This window comes from Megalobrama amblycephala, linkage group LG21, assembly GCF_018812025.1.
Source record: "Megalobrama amblycephala isolate DHTTF-2021 linkage group LG21, ASM1881202v1, whole genome shotgun sequence".
Classification (NCBI taxonomy): Eukaryota; Metazoa; Chordata; class Actinopteri; order Cypriniformes; family Xenocyprididae; genus Megalobrama; species Megalobrama amblycephala.
The window spans coordinates 8,563,167-8,584,137 of NC_063064.1; the positions used below are offsets into that span (position 1 = coordinate 8,563,167).

A 20,971-nucleotide genomic window follows, 5' to 3' on the forward strand; every position below is an offset into this window, starting at 1 on the left:
TCAAGCACTGTCACATCTTCAACTTGACCTGTGACCTCTGAGATGACCTCTGACCTCTACCAATACAGAGTTCGTCATGATGCTTCTGTCACTCATATGCAGCTCAATTATCATAATTAACAGAACCTGGAGATTCAGACGAATGAGGGATGCACAGGTCTTTCTTGTGAAAGAAAAAAACTGATGTACGTATGAATTCTCCTCCCGCTTCACATCTGTCACAATCATTTTAATTTATGTTTTTCCTTAACCAAACTTCAAAAACATAAGGACAGATCCTTTGAGCGCAGCTGATGACGATTGATGATTTTCTTCTTATTGTGATTCAGAGTGTAGAGGACAGATCACGTCACTGTTTTTCACAAAATATTTCTGTTTTACAAATCCTCAAATCCTCACAGAAGGACTGAGATCAAAGTTTATAGTCAGATATAACGGTAGAGATTAAAATAGAGCAAATCACCTTTTGAAAGTAACTTGATGCTTCAAATAACGATTGCATCGATTAGATTGTTACACCAGTAGATGGAGACAAGAGACTGTTAAAAATGAATTCATCACTGAATCATTCAAGAGATTCATTCAAAAATGCTGATTCATCCAGTAATGAAACAAGTGAAGCATTTATGAGTGAGTCACTGAATCATTCATTCAAAACCAATTTTTTTTTTTAATAATTCATTCAAAGTAATGAAACATTTTTAAATAGACACTATTTTGTCAGAATCTCTAGCTACATTGCATGTTTAGTTGTCTGTTCAGAGCTGTGAGAAAACAAAAGAAGATTGTGATTCTCAATATATCTAGAATCGTGTCGCTCTAATCAAACATTGATTTATTCAGGAATGTGTTGATCAGCAATATGTTCATTTTGAACCATTTCAGCTGGACTGAAAAACAAAGTTACTACTCTTAATACTGAGTCTAAAGAGTAAATTACTCATTAGTAACTTTTTGTTTTCTGAACTATTGTAGAAAAGCAATATCATATTCTCAGTCGTGCTGTTGATCTGACAATAACACTAAACAGAGCTCTTGCTCATTATACTGCTTTATATCAATAAATGATTATATTATTGTGAACTCATGAAATGTTTGTGAAATCTCAATGAAAGCACATAAACCATCTTAAACTGTCACTGCTGAAGCGTTTGCATAGAGAGAGTGTTTTACATGAGCGACACACGCTTCAGTGCTCTGCATGTGTTTATAACTCTGTCAAACATCAAACATGATCAACAACTGTTTTTCACTAGAACTAACCTACAACAACAAAAATGACTTTCAGCACCATATTGATCTGGACGCTGGCAGTATTATGTCGAGGTTTGTGTCAGTAAAGATTACATACATTATTTACTTGTTATTTTTATGTGTTGTGAAGATATATGGTTGTAAAAGTGTTTGTGATTTCTAATCTTTCTCTCTTGTCAGAATCTGTTGGTCAGGTGACAGTGACTCAAACTCCCTCAGAGCTGCTCTCTCAAACTGGACAATCAGTCACTGTGACCTGTAAAACTAGCAGAGATCCAGGCTGTTGCTGTAATAGCAAACAATGTCTCAGCTGGTACTTACAGAAACCTGGAGAAGCTCCTAAACTCCTGATTTATGGAATAAGCACCCTCCAGTCAGGAACTCCATCTAGATTCAGTGGCAGTGGATCTAACAGTGATTTCACTCTGACCATCAGTGGAGTCCAGACTGAAGATGCTGGACATTATTACTGTCAGAGTTTCCATGAAATCAACAGTAAATGGGTGTTCACACAGTGATAAAGAGTCGTACAAAAACCTCCGTCAGTCAGAGTCACAGTGACTGAACTGATACTGCAGCTGCTCACACACTTTCACACACTTTCACACACACTCAACAACAGACACATAAAGATCATAAAGAGATTCTCTCAGAAAGGTTTCTTTAGATCACTGTAAACTGAACACAATCACAAACTTCAGCAAATGTAGTTGTAAACAGAAGCATGTATGTTCATTCATCTTCAGCTGTCAATCATAACACAAGAGCAGCATATATAAACAGCAGCTTACGTCACTCCAGTGAGAATATTCTTCCTGCGTCCCTCCATCACTCCATCTCCACCTTTATGTCCATTTTAATTCATTTCAGAAGTCCTGATGTTCATAGTCGAGTCTTGTGACAGAAACAGATCCTCCATCATGGACACGACAGATGTGTTTACCTGCAGCATTAGTGCTGGTGATTTACAGACTCTTTCTGCAAGTTACATCGTTACGCCAGTAGATGGAGACAAGAGACTGACTTTATGAGTGAATCAATGAATTATTAATCAACTGATTTGTTCAAAACACTGAATCATTCAGGAAAGAAACAAGCATATTTGATGGCTCTGTCCCAATGAAGAGGCTGCATGTTCGTTCTGAAGATCAACCAATGAAATGATCCTTCACAGCAGCGCTGAAATGTTATTGGTTCACGCTATAGTCAGTCTCAGAAGGCAGGAAATCAACTCCTTTTTTCCCTTATTTATTTAATTATTGCCTCCAATCCTCTTGACATCATATCCATTTTATTTTATTTCATATATATATGGCTCAGAATATCAAGTCAAACAGTGAAACTGAGTGGAGTTAAACTCATTTGCATCACATTTGTGATTGTGTTCCTCTGAGAATTGAGCAGATCTCGTTTCATCATGTATCTGCAGGTGTTTTCATGCTCCATTGAGTGAAGTTTATTTATAAAATATGAGCTAAAGCCCTGATCCAATGAAAGAGCCGAAACAAAAATGACACAAAAAAGGACATAATGTTACAATTATGTTTTATTGACTGAATTGTAATAAAATCAAGACTGAAAAAGCACACATATAGTCAGCAGATCTACTCTGAACACTGCTGTCTCCTCACAGTGTCTCCAGTGGACGCAGACTGGCCGCTCCGTGTGGCCTCACAGCTCACCGAGACGCTCTTCATCCACTCCTCCTCAGAGAGAGTCAGGCTGCTGCTCCAGCTGTACAGACCGTCCTTCTCCAGGAGCCCAGCGCTGCTCTCCTGAGACCTGCTGCTCCCGTCCACCTTCAGCTCAGGCTCCAGTCTGACGGGAAGCCCTTGTTGGCCACACACACCAGTGTCGCTGTGTTCAGAGAGGAGATCTCTGCGCTGGAGGGCGGCAGGACGCTCACTTTAGGAGGAGTGACGCCTGAGACAAGCACAGAGAAATCAGTTACCAGTGGCTTTCCATTAGGATTCAAGAGAAACTAGGAGAAATTCTCCAACAGCGAGAGAAACAACATGAAGAAAACAGTCAAAGAAAATCCCATCATTATTCCTTTAACACATTAATGCTCACAAACTCCTACGCATGAAAAGAGAAAATGTTCAGAATTCATTTCACATTCTGGTAAATATGCTGATTAATTATTAAAGCTGCAGTCTGTAAGTTTGCCTCTTTGTCTCCATCTCTGTTTGAAACCTGCAATTGCAGTTATTTGTGGAATGATCTTCCTCACATGGGTTGTGCGTCGGCACGGCTCCTCAGCGCGGACGAATCTAATGTTTTGAGGTGTTTGTGTGGCTGTCAGTCACCGCACCAGTGTGGATCTTCACTTACTTCACAATTACTGATTCACGTCTTGGAAGTTTGTTCAAAATAAGAAGTTTCACTGGAAAATGTCATCTGAACAAGTACGTAACATGTCTGCCACTTTTGTTCTGAACGACTGAGGAAAAAAAAGTTTTACAATAAATCGCACTATCAACCTTCTTTATGAATACAGACGTGACGTAATGACGCAAACTTCAATTTCTCACAGAAACTGACCCGAACCTCAAATCATGAAAAATAAGAATATAACTGTAAATAAATAACAAATCAAAGTAAAAAAAAAAATTAACTAAATTAAACAATTCAGAATATGTATGTATGTATTAATCACACATTAGATATCCTAATTATGGGTTTTTAAATAATCATGTGTTTCTCAAAGCGTTTTAATGATTAAAGCAATTTTAAGTTTTAATGACCTGTGACCTCTGGAATGACTTTTTCACAAGGAGTTCACAGTGATGTACTTGTTTCTTTTAGTGATGCAACTCATGATTCCATGTTTCTGAATCATAACATGAGAAAAGATCCTAAACACTGTTATTTTTATTTGCATTATCTGTTGTAATCCTTACACACATTTACATAGAGATTATTTGCATCGCAGCACAAGCTTCAGGAGGATTTATAACTCTGTTTTTATAAGAACTTTATAACTCTGTGAATCTGAACCAACAGCAACCATGAGCTTCATCACCATCTTCATCTGGATATTAACTATCTACTGTTTCACAGGTGAGGAAATCTGAAGTTAAACAAACTCTATTAGAACTGATTATTTGTGCTAAAATATTGTCAAAATATTTAATTCTGAATTCTTCTTGATGCAGAATCAAGAGGTGAAGTGACAGTCACTCAGACGCCTGCAGTGGAATCTGTTCGTCCAGGAGACTCAGTTACTGTATCCTGTAAAACCAGTCCTGACGTCTATCAGGGTTGGGGTTATCAGCCTCTCAGCTGGTACTTACAGAAACCTGGAGAAACTCCAAAACTCCTGATTTATAAAGCAAGCACCCTCCAGTCAGGAACTCCATCTAGATTCAGTGGCAGTGGATCTAAGAGTGATTTCACTCTGACCATCAGTGGAGTCCAGACTGAAGATGCTGGACATTATTACTGTCTGGGTGTACACTGTCCTAGTGGCTGTGTGTTCACACAGTGATAAAGAGTCGTACAAAAACCTCCGTCAGTCAGAGTCACAGTGACTGAACTGATACTGCAGCTGCTCACACATTTTCACACACTTTCACACACACTCAACAGTGCAGAAACACAAATATGATCTTAATATCAGCTTTGTTGAGCTTCATCAGTATTTCTTAAAGGGTTAGTTCACCCAAAAATGAAAATTCTGACATTTATTACTAACCCTCATGCCGTTCCACACCCCTAAGACCTTCATTAATCTTCAGAGCACATATTAAGATATTTTTGTTGAAATCCGATGGCTCAGTGAGGTCTCCATAGCCAGCAATGACATTTCCTCTCTCAAGATCCATTAATGTACTAAAAACATATTTAAATCAGTTCATGTGAGTACAGTGGTTCAATATTAATATTATAAAGTGACGAGAATATTTTTGGTGCGCCAAAAAAACAAAATAACGAATTATTTAGTAATGGCAGATTTCAAAACATTGCTTCAGGAAGCTTCGGAGCGTTATGAATCAGTGTATCTTTATATTATTAATATTGAACCACTGTACTCACATGAACTGATTTAGATGTGTTTTTATTACCTTTAGGGATCTTGAGAGAGGAAATGTCATGGCTCCCTTTGAAGGCCTAGCGGAGCCATGGATTTCAACTAAAATATCTTAATTTGTGTTCCGGGAGCCATGGATAAGTTTCGTATGAGGCACCCAGAATGCATTGCACCATTGAAGCATGCCACCATTGCTGAGATTCATACGCTGATTCTTGATGTCTGTGTGCGAGTAAAACTCACAGGAGCCCAAAATATGTAAATGCTGTGTTATAAATCGTTTGATGTTCTGATTAAATTCTATTATTCTCTTGCTGTAGAATCATAACAATAAAACAGAATTAATAACATACGACCCATATAAACCTCCCACATAATATCAATGAGTTAAGCCAATATATGATGATTATATTCTTATCATCAATCAGCTTACAGCATCTGATTATATTTTCTCTTGCTGTTCTCAACATAACAAACAGACACAGCTGTCAAGAGAAAAACTAACGTTAAAAAGTCAAGAGCCTGACTAAAGCACACACTAATCGCCACAATGGTAACATCAAATCAAACTATTACTTTCAAATAAGTAATCAACATCTAAGCCTCTTCTTAATTCTTAATACGAACTTCTGTAGATGTCTGACAGAAATAAAGTCAGTCTGGTTAGTAATAAGTGAAGCTAATGTTGTTTGTGGAGTTGTTTAATCAGATCTTGAGAGATGTAATGTATTTTATCTTCAGTTGATTTCATCCAAGGCTGTGGCTGGAAGTAGTTCTTGTGTTTCTCTTTCCTTCAGTGATTATGCTTGTTAACAGCAGGTGTTCTTCACTAATACAAAATCATTATTCAATCACTTAATTATCTCATTACCTCCAACACTGATTAAGTGTTACATTAAACAGCCTGTAGTGTGCACACTAAGCAGTGTTCATTTCATCTGGGCAAATCCATGTGGGGCCTACATGGAAACTGGGTGCAAAACTGGCTGGGGCCCAGTTAGATAGCCCAGGTCAAACCCATTTGAGCCCCACATGGCTCTGCTGGCTGGGCATATAGTCAGCAGATCTACTCTGAACACTGCTGTCTCCTCACAGTGTCTCCAGTGGACGCAGACTGGCCGCTCCGTGTGGCCTCACAGCTCACCGAGACGCTCTTCATCCACTCCTCCTCAGAGAGAGTCAGGCTGCTGCTCCAGCTGTACAGACCGTCCTTCTCCAGGAGCCCAGCGCTGCTCTCCTGAGACCTGCTGCTCCCGTCCACCTTCAGCTCAGGCTCCAGTCTGACGGGAAGCCCTTGTTGGCCACACACACCAGTGTCGCTGTGTTCAGAGAGGAGATCTCTGCGCTGGAGGGCGGCAGGACGCTCACTTTAGGAGGAGTGACGCCTGAGAGAAGCACAGAGAAATCAGTTACCAGTGGCTTTCCATTAGGATTCAAGAGAAAACTGGGAGAAATTCTCCAACAGTGAGAGAAACAACATGAAGAAAACAGTCAAAGAAAATCACACTTTATAGTCTCTGTGCTTCAATACACAGATGACATCCTGGTTTCCGGGGAGACAAAAGAGGACTGTGAAAAGGCCTCCATCATCGTCTGCAATGTGCTCGCCCAAGCTGGATTCCAGGCCTTAAGAGACAAGCTTCAGTGGGCACAGTCTAGAGTGACATACTTGGGACACATCATAATACCAGGTTTGAGAGCGATCTCAACTGATAGGGTCCAGATGATCAGAAAAATGAAGTCCCCTCGAACTGTACAGCAGCTTCAAATTTTTCTGGGGTTAGTGAACTACTGTAGATCCTGGATACCTGATTGTGCCATATATGACAGGCACCTGCGAAACCTGATTGACTACAAAGCTCCGCCAAGTACTCTTTTAAAATGGACAGAAGAGGCAGAGCTACATTTCACTGCCTTGAAACAAGCCATCACTACGGCACCCGCGTTGGGCCTTCCCGACTATTCCTGAGATTTCCACTTGCATGTCCGCGAGGCGGAAGGGATGGCTCTTGGCGTCCTGTTGCAACAGCATGGCTCCACATATAGACCATTAGCATACCTATCTAAGAAACTAGATAATAACAAACAGATAAAAACAGCAGATGGCAAACCCATAGCTCACTCTAACCTAAAAGGACAATTAACTAAAGCCGCGCACACACTTAACGATTGTAAGGCCGATTATGAAAGTAAATTGATACTTATGACTGATTGCGTTCAAACACATGCAGTCAGAGCCAGTTGCGTTCAGTCTGCGATTACAGTCGGTGTTTAAATTCCATGTATAAGTATTTAAATCTGCTTCAGTTGCAGGAAACAATCACTGTATGTTGAGCTCAGTCTTAGAATGTTATAGATAGTCGTTAAATGTGTGCCCGGCTTAAGGCAGTACAGTTACCCTCCGAAGTGGCCATAGTAAAGGTAAAAGGTCACGTAGTAGGGGATAACAAACAAGCTGTGGGAAATAGAAATGCAGATGAAGCCGCTAAGGAAGCGGCAAAGGTTCAAATCAAATCGACATTTGTTGTGGGTAATCAGAGTCAGGTAACTATGACTACGTATATAACTAATATACCTGACATTGACATTAAGATCAATTATTGGTGAATCATGATTACATGATACATATTTGATGTTGTGATTGACAGGATGAGATGAACGAGCTCCTCCTGAACCTTCATTACAGAATGAGTTCATTTGCATATTGATCAGATGCTTCAGTGCTCTGAGAGTGTTTATAGTGCTGTGAGTTTAACACTTCATCACTGACACACACAACAATCTTCATCAACATGACCTTCATCATCATCTTCATCTGGACTCTCACAGCGTTTGCTCAAGGTTTGTGGAGCACAAGTTTGATATCAATTCATTTCTTCAAGTATATTGTCAAAGTTTTGAGTTGATTTTCTTCTTGTTGTGTGTTTCAGAGTGTAGAGGACAGATCACCGTCACTCAGAGTCCCTCAATGACAGCAGCTCAACCAGGACAAACTGTGAACATCAACTGTAAAACCAGCACAGATGTGTACAATTATTATGGGAATGATTGTTTAGCCTGGTACTTACAGAAACCTGGAGAAGCTCCTAAACTCCTGATTTATTATGCAAACACCCTCCAGTCAGGAACTCCATCTAGATTCAGTGGCAGTGGATCTAACAGTGATTTCACTCTGACCATCAGTGGAGTCCAGACTGAAGATGCTGGACATTATTACTGTCAGAGTTATCACAGTGGTGGTGTGTTCACACAGTGATAAAGAGTCGTACAAAAACCTCCGTCAGTCAGAGTCACAGTGACTGAACTGATACTGCAGCTGCTCAAAGGAGGATCTGAAACAACATCGTCACACAAACATATGAAATAACATCAAATCAAACATATGAAATAACAATTTTTTATAAATTATTGAGGTCAAAATTCAAAGCATTAGCTGAGAGAAACAGACAAAGTCCATCAGTGTCACTGTTAAATTTCCTCATATTCATACCCTCTTTAGACTAAAAATGTTGTGGAAAATGTATATCTGCCTTGAGATTTTGTGCTCTTATAGATCAGTGACATGATTGAGATCTACATGTGAGTCGTCCACCATATTGGATCAGTCAAATCTGGTCCGTGAACACTGGAGAGCAAGTGAACTCCTGACTGCATCTGCAACCTCTGTAATAAAGTTTCATGAGAACTAGTTAAATAGTAAAATCACTGTGGGGCATCGATTATAAAACACAAAGTTCCATTAGTTGCTTTTATTTGAGATATGGATCAACATGTGGATCAAGGTGTGGTTATTATACAAAAGAACAACAATACTGACATAAATCACAAGTATAAAAACATCAAACACTCATAAATAGTTGCAGAAACCTCAAGCAGCAAAACAATCAAATCAACTTCCACTTGATGAACACACACAGTCCTCTATCAGAACACAGTCCAGACCTCAACTCTCATTCTAGTGATTTCCAGCATGTCCACGAGCTCCAAGAGGAAGATGTGTGGCAGATATTTAAGGAATAATCAGTATCGCCCTCTACTGCCTCATTCCCTTCATAACCTCATTCACATATGAATATCTATATATGCAATAGACATTAGCTGCTATTTTCACAGCATTTAGTTGATCATTAATGTGATTTTACATATTGAGTTATACAAAAACACAAACCAGCACATCCTCACCTCTGAAAGGTTTTCCTCTGTCCGTCTGGAGTTTAAAGCTCAGTAGTTTATATGCTGCACAATGTTGTGATATTTTTGATGAAAGTCATTGATTTGTAAGTGTGAGTGATGAACAGCGTCATGTTGACCGTTGTGTTGATGTGTCCGGAGCGGTCGAATGGGCCTCTATGACACCACCTTATGTTTAACATCATTTTTAAATTCAGTGTGTGTCTTCCGGTATGATCCGCTTACACTTATTTTCAGATGTATAAAACAGCTCATTGTGCTGCTTGATATTGCAAACTGCTGTATTATTTTAATGTATTGTCTTCATTATAAACACACTGGTCTGTAGTGTGAATAGTTTCACTGTTTACTGCACTTTATTATTCTTCTCGTTATTTCACTAATGAATCTGAAATCTTGTTCATTCACAGAAAACAGTCTATATCTGCACTGAAAAATAAGAAGGATACATATCTAAGCCTCTGGAATAATGACTTTATTTTTTTATGTATGCATGCATTCATATTTATGAAATGATTTATGCATAACTCTATTAAATTAAAAATATAAATGCATTATTTATGGACATAACTACACATGTATTTATTTAAGCGTGTATTTTGTGTTTTATTTAACTTACTGACACCAAGTTTTAACTGATAATCAAGATAAGATTTTTAATTTACACGTTTAACTGAATTTATGTTTCAGATGTAAACTAATGAATATGAACAAACCTCGTCTCTCTGTTAGTCAAACTCAACTGTCTCAAAGTTTGATGATCCTGTGACACCAGAAACACTCAAAATAACTATAAATGTGTTTGTCATGCATGTGCACCTCAAAAATAATACATTTATATATTCTTTTATCTGTGAGGTTCATCATTTGGCTGCATGTTCTTGTTTTTTTCCATCATGTATCTGCAGGTGTTTTCATGCTCCATTGAGTGAAGTTTATTTATGAAATGAAAGTGGCTTTAAAATAATAAATGTAATTGTGAGAGTCAAAATAAAGACAAAAATGTCACAATTATTTCTAAACATCCAGTTTGCTGCAGCAGTGTTTGATGAGGGAAATTTAATTTCTTAACATTTCTGCTCTGCTGTCAGTGTCTGAGACACATTTGAGAGGAAACGCTTTGAATTTGTGTCCCACCCCTGTGATTGGAGCTCAATATCAGAGCGTCTGTCAGTCCGACTGTAAATCCAACATCACTGTCCTTCAGTTTCACTCATTCCCAGTGAAGATGAGGACACACGCTCTGATCATCTGCTCTCTGCTGCTGCTGCTCAACGGTGACACTCACTTTACTGCATTTACTACATTTACTACAGTACATGAACTTGTTCTGGTAAAGATCATTAATGTCTTCTGCTGATTTTCTTCTTGTTGTGTGTTTCAGAGTGTAGAGGACAGATCACCGTCACTCAGAGTCCCTCAATGACAGCAGCTCAACCAGGACAAACTGTGAACATCAACTGTAAAACCAGCAGAGATTTGTACAGTTATTCTGGGACATACTATTTCAGCTGGTACTTACAGAAACCTGGAGAAGCTCCTAAACTCCTGATTTATGCAACAAGCACCCTCCAGTCAGGAACTCCATCTAGATTCAGTGGCAGTGGATCTAACAGTGATTTCACTCTGACCATCAGTGGAGTCCAGACTGAAGATGCTGGACATTATTACTGTCTGAGTTATCACTACATCAACAGTAAAGATGTGTTCACACAGTGATAAAGAGTCATACAAAAACCTCCGTCAGTCAGAGTCACAGTGACTGAACTGATACTGCAGCTGCTCACACACTTTCACACACTTTCACACACACTCAACAGCAGAAACACAAATAGGATCTTAATATCAGCTTTGTTGAGCTTCATCGGTATTTCTTCAGATAATTAAAAATTCTTTTGATGTTATCATCATTTTTAGATCATTTATGGTTTATTTATCCTCATTTCCACTCACTCAATATTTTAAAGTCAGAGATATTTTTGATCATGTATTTTATTATTTTTCTTCCTAATCTTAGTTATACAGTAAAGATCTGAGGAACTGAAGCTGTCGATCACACAGCGAGAGTTTATCTGGACACTTCCCAAAACTCCTGTTATAATCAGTGACGCTCTTACACTACACAATCAATCTCTGACTGGATTTACATCGTGTTTGCATTGTTAGTTATGGTGAAAGCATTTCTGGAGTGCAGAAATTTAGTTATAATGACGAGATCACTGCATTCACACCATCAACAGACTGTCTGTCATCTGCTCAGTTTCTCATCACTGCAACCTTCCCTGTGATGAACAGATCGAAATATAAGGCAATAATCAACACTTTTCACCATTCGTTCATTTAGACAGCTGTAATAGTAAAAATGTAGTGATAGTATTCGAGAAGGTTTCACATGTAAACACATTATAGTTGCACTTCAGGAAACATTATAAATAATCATAAATCAGTTGGTGAAGCGACTCAGACGCCTGCAGTGAAATCTGTTCATCTAGGAAACACATTCACCATGTCCTGTAAAAGCAGTCCTGACGTCTATCAGAGTTGGGATCATCAACCTCTATCCTGGTTCAGTGATAAAGAGTCAAAAACCTCCGTCAGTCAGAGTCACAGTGATTTGTGCTAGAAACACTGAAGAAGTTCATTCACAAATATGAGGGCTGCAGCAGATGAGAAGATTTGAAGTCAATAACATCATTTTAGAGCTTCAGACGACTGAGAATATCGAGCACAGATGAGATTATCAGAGATCCAAACACTGAAGGGTTCATCCTAGACCATTTGTCTATTTAACCCCAAATTTATCTCTGTATCATCTAGATACCCTGAAGACATCAAACAAGTGATCAACAGAATTTGGATTCATCAGATTGTTTATTACTGTCAGAGTTATCACTACATCAACAGCGAAAATGTGTTCACACAGTGATAAAGAGTCGTACAAAAACCTCCGTCAGTCAGAGTCACAGTGACTGAACTGATACTGCAGCTGCTCAAAGGAGGATCTGAAACAACATCGTCACACAAACATCTGAAATAAAATCATCTAAATTAATCTGCCACTCTTAATAATTATAGAGGTCAGAAAGAGATTTTGTGCTCTTATAGATCAGTCACATGTTTGAGATCTGACTGATTTCAGTTGTCGCCTTTTATTAATAATAGATGTTAATTTTCATAATTCTCCATGGTTATTTGATTTGAGTATCTCATCCTAACATGTCATTTGTTCACTATACACTGTATTCATACTATATACTGCAGACAGTAAGAGTTTTATATCAGCTGCTGTTTTAATTGTAGTCCTGATCAACAGTTCAGTTCAGACACGCCTCTCCCTCCTCTGCACCAATCACAGCCTCTGATCAGAAAGAGCAAGATAAGAATATTAATTTGTGCTTTTAACTGAATTTTTATTGAAAACTTGTTCACTAAACTGGTATCTGATACCTATTGAGCAGAAAAACATGTAGAAAAGTGTTTTTTGCATTTTGAAATGTTGAATCTATAAAAACTCAATAATAGATTCTTGTTCATTAAACTGTTGTATAAAAGCAATATCACACTTGTAATCGTGATGTTGGTCTGATATTGGGATTAAACAGCGCTCCTGTTCATCTGATGTTGCTTTATCAATAAAGGATTATATTAACATGTGAAATGTTTTGTGAAATCTCAATGAAACCACATTAAACCATCTTAAACCTGAAGCGTTTGCATAGAGTGTTTTACATGCGACACACGCTTGGTCCACTAAAGGATCCCAAAGACAATTCAAGCTACATGCTAAACTTATTATGTTAGGTGGTGAACACGTGCATTAAAGCTATCCAAAGACCAAGTGTATGTCTGATGTTGTCCATATACCCTGTTATGTACACTTTGCAGGGCAAAGTGTGGCTCAAACAATGACTTTAGACAGAACAGTTTGTGACTTTTGCAGCCGTTACAGTTACACACACAGGAGCACGACTGAATAAATTCATCACTGTATTAATTGTCCTTGTTAATCTCTGTCCGATCCTGTTCATCACTGGTACTTCTGTCTGTTCACACCGCCCTCTAGTGGCGCAGTGATGCAGTGCAAAATAATAGGAATGAAACTGTGGACACTGTTTTCTCTCACTCCAGCTTTGCTCTGAAGGGTTTCTGTCATCAGTACAGCTGTGATCACCTGCAGTCTCGTACCTGAAGACGAAATATTGAGCTGATGATGCTTAGATAATGATAATATAGATTTAAAACATTTCATCTTATCACAATTTAAAAGTTCACACTTAGTGGTGTATAATGAATACATGATCCATATTTAATGTTGTGATTGACAGGATGAGATGAATGAGCTCCTGCTGAACCTTCATTTAGAGCCTCATTTAAATACAGAATGAGTTCATTTGCATATTGATCAGATGCTTCAGTGCTCTGAGAGTGTTTATAGTGCTGTGAGTTTAACACTTCATCACTGAGAGCTTTTCTTCATTCAAACTGAAATTAAACCACCAACAAGCAGAATGATGATCATCAGCGTCTGTATCTGGACTCTCATTCTTTTTGTTCAAGGTTCATTTACTCTATTAACTAAAAAATGTGATTTATATGCATGTTTTTGATGTTCAGTATAGATTTTGTATGGACACTTTGACTTTAATAAGTGTTGCAATTATGATCTTATGAAATGTCATTCACAGGAATTACAGGACAAGTTTCTGTGACTCAGACTCCCTCAGCAGCAGCTGTTCAACCAGGAGAAACAGTTACTATAAACTGTAAAACTAGCAGAGGAATCGGAGATCGTTCTTGGGGTTGTAGTGACTGTCTCGCCTGGTATCTGCAGAAACCTGGAGAAGCTCCTAAACTCCTCATTTATGACATTAGATCACGACAGTCAGGAACTCCATCTAGATTCACTGGCAATGGAGCAGATTATGGAACAGATTTCACACTGACCATCAGTGGAGTCCAGACTGAAGATGCTGGACATTATTACTGTCAGAGTGTACATCTCATAAACAGTAAAGCAGTGTTCACACAGTGATAAAGAGTCGTACAAAAACCTCCGTCAGTCAGAGTCACAGTGACTGAACTGATACTGCAGCTGCTCACACACTTTCACACACTTTCACACACTACTGACACACAGAGGACAAACACAGGAACTACACATGTGCTCAAAACTGACTTATGACTGAAATCAGCTCTATTAGACTGTGATCTGTCCTGTGACAGACGGGTTTGACTCAAATATGCTCAGAATCAGAGAAAACAGAGTGTGTAAATTGATATGAAATCAAACTAACAATAATGGCGTCATATGTTGTTTTGTTTTTGTACATTAAACTACACTAAAGTCATGGTGTATCAGTAACATGTTTTTCAAGCAGCTCCTTCATCTAAAGCTGTTTCTAAATGTATTACTCATAACTCATTTCTCATGAGCAGAAGTGAAAGTGTTCCAGTTGAGAGCGTTGAACCAATCAAAGAGTGAAACTGTGAGTTTGAGGTGAAAATCACATTTGCATTGGCAGGTTTAGTGATTGTGATCCTCTCAGAATAGAGCAGCTCCGTCTCCAGTGACCATGTTCAAACCCCAAGAGCTTCATTTGACATTTCCTGCTAAATGCAGCTGTTCTCAACTATTACAATCAATCAAAAGCAGCTGAAACTTTAGTGCAGGACTTTGAATGAACGACACACTGATCAATGATGCAGTCGGACACAAATGTAACGCGTTCAGAAGCTTTATTGAATGAACAGCAATGGCAGCACATTGAAAGACTGCTTCAGTATTGAGCTGTAAATCACGTGACTGCTGCGAATCCTGCCGGACGCTCGGATACGGCTCGTCTGGAGCGGAGAAACATCAGCACTGGGAGCTCTTGAGGAACGAGGCCTCGTGATCAGCTCCGTCATGTCTTACTCTGCAGACGAAGCGATCCGCGCCTTCCCAGCGTGCTTTGCTGAGGCTCAGGACGCTGCTGCGGCTGTAGCGTCCGTCCCGCTCGCTCTCTGCGCTGGTCTGAACCCCCTCGGTGACCTCTGACCCGTCCAGCGTCCAGCTCACCGTCGCCCCCTGTGGAGAGTAAGAGCTGAGCAGGCAGAGCAGTGCGGCTGAGTCTCCAGAGATCTGCAGAGAAGAGGGCGGCAGCAGAGACACGGAGGGCTTCACTGCGGGACCAGCTGCACAAACACACACAAACAACACCAACGTCTTTAGATCATCAATTAGTCAGATGTCACACACAGTAATGGAGGAAAAATCACAATCATTTCATCTTTACAGAAATTCCACATCACTGCTTTCTTTCATAAACCACATAGTAATGATCCTGCATTTAAATTTCAATATTCTCAGTTCAAATAAAATATTCACTGCTACTAAATATATGAAGTATAAGATATATGAATAAATATAAATCAGTTCTCTGAAGCAGACATGATATACAGCAAATATTACAGTCATTTCATCTTTTCTGAATAAGGTTCAGTTTAATCTCAAACTCATTTTAAAAACATTGTCCACAAACTGATGATTTATATGTAGAAAACAAATTCAAATCATCATTTCATTATTAACTTAAGACACTCACAATCATAATTATCAGCAAATGTAAGATAAAATTATGATTTTTTTTTCAAATCTTTCTCTTTGTCTGATGATGACGCCTACAAAATTAGAATTATTTTGTCCGTATCATCAAACTTTTCTTTCATGCATTACAAAATTTCTGAATTATTAAATTTACCAAAAAATTATGGACACAATTATGTATTTTAAGAAATAATTGAAAATGTCAGAAAATATTGCAAACAATATATTATAAAACAAACAATGTTAGTTATTATAATATCTGAAATTACTTTTGTAAAAAAAAATATATAAAAGCAACATAAATTATGTATTGCAATGAAAAAAGATAAATATCATGAAATATCACTGAATATAAACATGTAATTGTGAAACAGCAGACAAATTTAAAGAAACTATGAAACAATTAAATTTACTATGAAATATTGCAGTTAATTTTTTTCAAACTATTTTATAATTTTTAAAACATTGTTGCAAAATGCTTGTTTGAATAATCTAAAAACAAAACAATTATATATAAACATTTTTAGAGAATTTTAGAGACTTACTGATGGTCAGTTTAGTTCCTCCACCGAAAGTGTACCACAGTGCTTCATTCTAGTGAAAGCGTCGTACAAAAACCTCCGTCACACTCAAATGAACACAAACTCCAGCAGAGAAAGAGACGAACGACACTCACACACACTGATATGAGACTCAACAGCAGCTCTTCTCAACATTAAATAATGATTATTGGACTGAAGTGACTTTCACAGAAACAGCCTCATCATCTCTAAATGTCTCTTGATGCATGAAAACTATTAAATCTGAATAAATAATATAATCAGAAAGACTCTGTACTGATCATCACACATCTGAACTGTGAGTTTCTAAATGATCATGTATTTCTCAAAGCATTTTAATAAGTTTTGATGACCTGTGACCTCTGGAATGACCTTTGACCTCTCATGGAGTTCACAGTGAAATACTTGTTTCTTTAGAGATTCAACTCTGTCATTTGATTCATCAGAAACCTGTAGTCTGAACCAGAGACTGAATGAAAAAGAAATGATTTATAAACTTGTTCAGAAGTGAAAACACTCGTCTGTTGGATCATGAGAATAAAACACATTTAAAGCCTCAAAACTGATCAGTTTCATCTGCATGTGCTCATTTTCACGTGTGTTTTACTCCAGCAGGGTTTTTGCTCAGAGAGTCACTTTGCATCGGCTCATGCTTCAGCGCTCCGAGTGTTTATAGCGTTCAGACTCAAACACTTTATAACACACTGCTGTTTACCACGGTACAAACCCAACAAACACCATGAATCTCTTCAGCAGCTTCATCTGGATTCTGGCAGCTTTTATTCCAGGTAACAGACGTGAAAGCTCGTCATTTTTGAGTCTTTAATGTTCATTTCATCTGATTAAACACATTAATGTTGTTGTCGACAGCATCCAGAGGAATCACTGTGACTCAGCCTGAAGCTGTGACTGTTTCTGAAGGACAAAACGCCAAAATAGAGTGTAAAACTGATACTGGGATATATAGCTGGTATTTAGCTTGGTATCAGCAGAAACATGGAGAAGCTCCTAAACTCATCATTACTGGGGTAAATGATCTCTATGATGAGAGTTTAAGTCGATTCAGTGGGAATGGAGAAGAAGGTGGGACAGATTTCTCTCTGACCATCAGTGGAGTCCAGACTGAAGATGCTGGACATTATTACTGTCAGAGTGTCCATGAAATCAACAGTGATTATGTGTTCACACAGTGATAAAGAGTCGTACAAAAACCTCCGTCAGTCAGAGTCACAGTGACTGAACTGATACTGCAGCTGCTCACACACTTTCACACACACTCAACAGTGAAGAAAAACTCAATATAATCATATTGAACATCACTTTTGTTGAGATTCATCAGTTTTTAACCTTTTTGATTGTGATTTTTTTTAGAAGACATGTTTTTCTCCTGCTAACATTCTTTATGTAGAAATTCAGTCACTTTTGATCTTCATTGATCTTCAGATATTTTTCCACTCTTCACCACATTTTTTGATTTTCTGCATTTATAATTTATCCTCATTCTTCTTTCTAAACTGAATCATCATCAGCATCATAAACATGTTCTGCTTGATCAGTTTAATAATCTATTGATTTATTAACTTCATCCCTCATAATGCAGAAATTAACAGCATCATATAAACACATTCCTCAGTTTCACAGCAGATGATAATGAAAATAATTAATATAAATATCTATGTATGGAAGAAATAACAATGATATAAAAATTAATTTTAAAATTAAAGACCAGATTACCCAACAGCTGTTGTCCACCATCAAAAACATATGCATGTCACCATATATTTTTACATTTATTTTATAGAGAAGTGAAGATGTTTCTATCATGTGACTCACAATCAAACTCAGTTGATTCAGTGATTGACAGAGACTCGTGTGTGATGATCCTCATGTCTGTTCAGAAACTGCAGGAACACAGGAGTAAATTTGGGGATTAACAGTGATGTTTCAATCCAACTACAGTAAAAATGTTTTAAAATATATATTAATATAACAAAGTTGGTCTTGTAAATGTATTCAGAATTGAATGATGCCATTTTTAACAGTTTGGCTATTAGAAGATTGAATATGAAAAAGACTGATTTTTCTTTTTGTATTTTGTGTCTGTTAATGAGTGACTGTCTTCAGGTAAATGATCTGGAGTGTGTTTGCATATTGATCAGATGCTTCAGTGCTCTGAGAGTGTTTATAGTGCTGTGAGTTTAACACTTCATCACTGACACACACAACAATCTTCATCAACATGACCTTCATCATCATCTTCATCTGGACTCTCACAGCGTTTGCTCAAGGTTTGTGGAGCACAAGTTTGATATCAATTCATTTCTTCAAGTATATTGTCAAAGTTTTGAGTTGATTTTCTTCTTGTTGTGTGTTTCAGAGTGTAGAGGACAGATCACCGTCACTCAGAGTCCCTCAATGACAGCAGCTCAACCAGGACAAACTGTGAACATCAACTGTAAAACCAGCACAGATGTGTATTATTATAGTTCTTATGGACATTATTTAGCCTGGTACTTACAGAAACCTGGAGAAGCTCCTAAACTCCTGATTTATTTAGCAAGCACCCTCCAGTCAGGAACTCCATCTAGATTCAGTGGCAGTGGATCTAACAGTGATTTCACTCTGACCATCAGTGGAGTCCAGACTGAAGATGCTGGACATTATTACTGTCAGAGTGCACACATTATCAGTGGCAGCTGGGTGTTCACACAGTGATAAAGAGTCGTACAAAAACCTCCGTCAGTCAGAGTCACAGTGACTGAACTGATACTGCAGCTGCTCAAAGGAGGATCTGAAACAACATCATCACACAAACATCTGAAATAAAATCATCTAAATTAATCTGTCACTCTTAATAATTATAGAGGTCAGAAAGAGATTTTGTGCTCTTATAGATCAGTCACACGTTTGAGATCTGAGATTTCAGTTGCCGCATTTTATTAATAATAGATGTTAATTTTCTGAATTCTCCATGGTTATTTGATTTGAGTATCTCATGCTAACATGTCATTTGTTCACTATACACTGTATTCATACTATATACTGCAGACAGTAAGAGTTTTATATCAGCTGCTGTTTTAATTGTAGTCCTGATCAACAGTTCAGTTCAGACACGCCTCTCCCTCCTCTGCACCAATCACAGCCTCTGATCAGAAAGAGCAAGATAAGAATATTGATTTGTGCTTTTAACTGAATTTTTATTGAAAACTTATTCACAAACTATGAGAAGATACAAACTGGTATCTGATGATAACATGAGCTGATAAACCTCAGTGTAACTGATGAATATGAACAAACCTCTGATCCAATGGAGAGAAACTGGAACAGGAGAAACTTCTTCAGCTGGTACTTACAGAAACCTGGAGAAGCTCCTGAACTCCTGATTTATTCCACAAACTGCCTCAACAGTGTCATTTACTGAAGTCAAACAGTGAATCTGAGCGAGTTAAACTCATATTTCATCATCAGGTGGAGTGATTGTGTTTCTCTCAGAATAGAGCAGATGTTCATCGTCCTCAGAGGAGTTTGATGATCCTGTGACTCCAGAAACACTCAAAATAACTATTGAGCAGAAAAACATGTAGAAAAGGGTTTTTCAAACTCAAATCAAATCAAACTTTATTTATAAAGCACTTAAAAACAACTGAAGTTGACCAAAGTGCTGTACAGAAAAATACTAGAAAAACATAAAATACTCAACTCATACAAGACATAAAAACAAAAACAAATTAAGAAACAAATGTCAAAATCAGTCAAAGGCCAAAGAGAAAAGGTGGGTTTTAAGAAGTGACTTAAAAGAAGACAATGAAGAGGCCCGTCTAACGGGCAGAGGCAGATCATTCCACAGTTTAGGAGCTGCTACAGCAAAGGCACGGTCCCCTCTGAGCATCCGTTTGTTTTGGGCACATTCAGGAGCAGCTGATCAGCTGACCTGAGAGAACGGATGGGTCTATAAGGGTGTAGCAGCTCAGAAACGTAGGGTGGAGCAAGACCATTTAGAGATTTAAAAACAAATAAGAGAATTTGAAAATGGATCCTAAAATGTATGGGCAGCCAGTGAAGTGAGGCTAAAATAGGGGAAATGTGCTCGTATTTGCGTTAACAGACGTGCTGCAGCGTTTTGAACCATCTGCAGACGAGCAACAGAAGACCCACTAACCCCCACATACAGTGCGTTACAGTAATCCAGCCGAGTGGTGACAAAGGCGTGGATTACTGTCTCAAAGTGTTGCCTCGAAAGAAATGGCTTTACTTTGGCCAGCTGCCTCAATTGAAAAAAGCTTGATTTAACGACTGCCCTGATCTGACTGTCAAGCTTGAGGTCAGCGTCGATTTTAACCCCTAGGT

General features: G+C 38.2%; 2 pseudogenes and 5 gene segments (V, D, J or C); 4 read left to right on the forward strand and 3 right to left on the reverse strand.

The window, feature by feature from the left end:
* Window positions 1-1,272: 1,272 nt before the first annotated feature.
* On the forward strand, window positions 1,273-1,772 carry LOC125256926. The segment is given in 2 exon segments: window positions 1,273-1,326; window positions 1,435-1,772. Coding segments are annotated over 2 exon segments (387 nt in total).
* Window positions 1,773-2,782: 1,010 nt separating this feature from the next.
* On the reverse strand, window positions 2,783-3,341 carry LOC125257222 (annotated as a pseudogene).
* An 839-nt stretch (window positions 3,342-4,180) lies between these two features.
* On the forward strand, window positions 4,181-4,759 carry LOC125256753. The segment is given in 2 exon segments: window positions 4,181-4,317; window positions 4,413-4,759. Coding segments are annotated over 2 exon segments (384 nt in total).
* A 1,584-nt stretch (window positions 4,760-6,343) lies between these two features.
* On the reverse strand, window positions 6,344-6,766 carry LOC125256760 (annotated as a pseudogene).
* A 7,157-nt stretch (window positions 6,767-13,923) lies between these two features.
* LOC125256749 lies at window positions 13,924-14,826 on the forward strand. The segment is given in 2 exon segments: window positions 13,924-14,035; window positions 14,164-14,826. Coding segments are annotated over 2 exon segments (396 nt in total).
* A 371-nt stretch (window positions 14,827-15,197) lies between these two features.
* The window catches only part of LOC125256745, a 92,896-nt gene continuing 87,122 nt past the window's right edge, over window positions 15,198-20,971 (reverse strand). The window contains 2 exon segments of the V gene segment in view: window positions 15,198-15,652; window positions 16,610-16,641. Of these exon segments, the coding sequence occupies window positions 15,336-15,652; window positions 16,610-16,641 (349 nt within the window).
* Window positions 16,576-17,834, forward strand: LOC125256759. The segment is given in 3 exon segments: window positions 16,576-16,922; window positions 17,237-17,412; window positions 17,495-17,834. Coding segments are annotated over 2 exon segments (372 nt in total).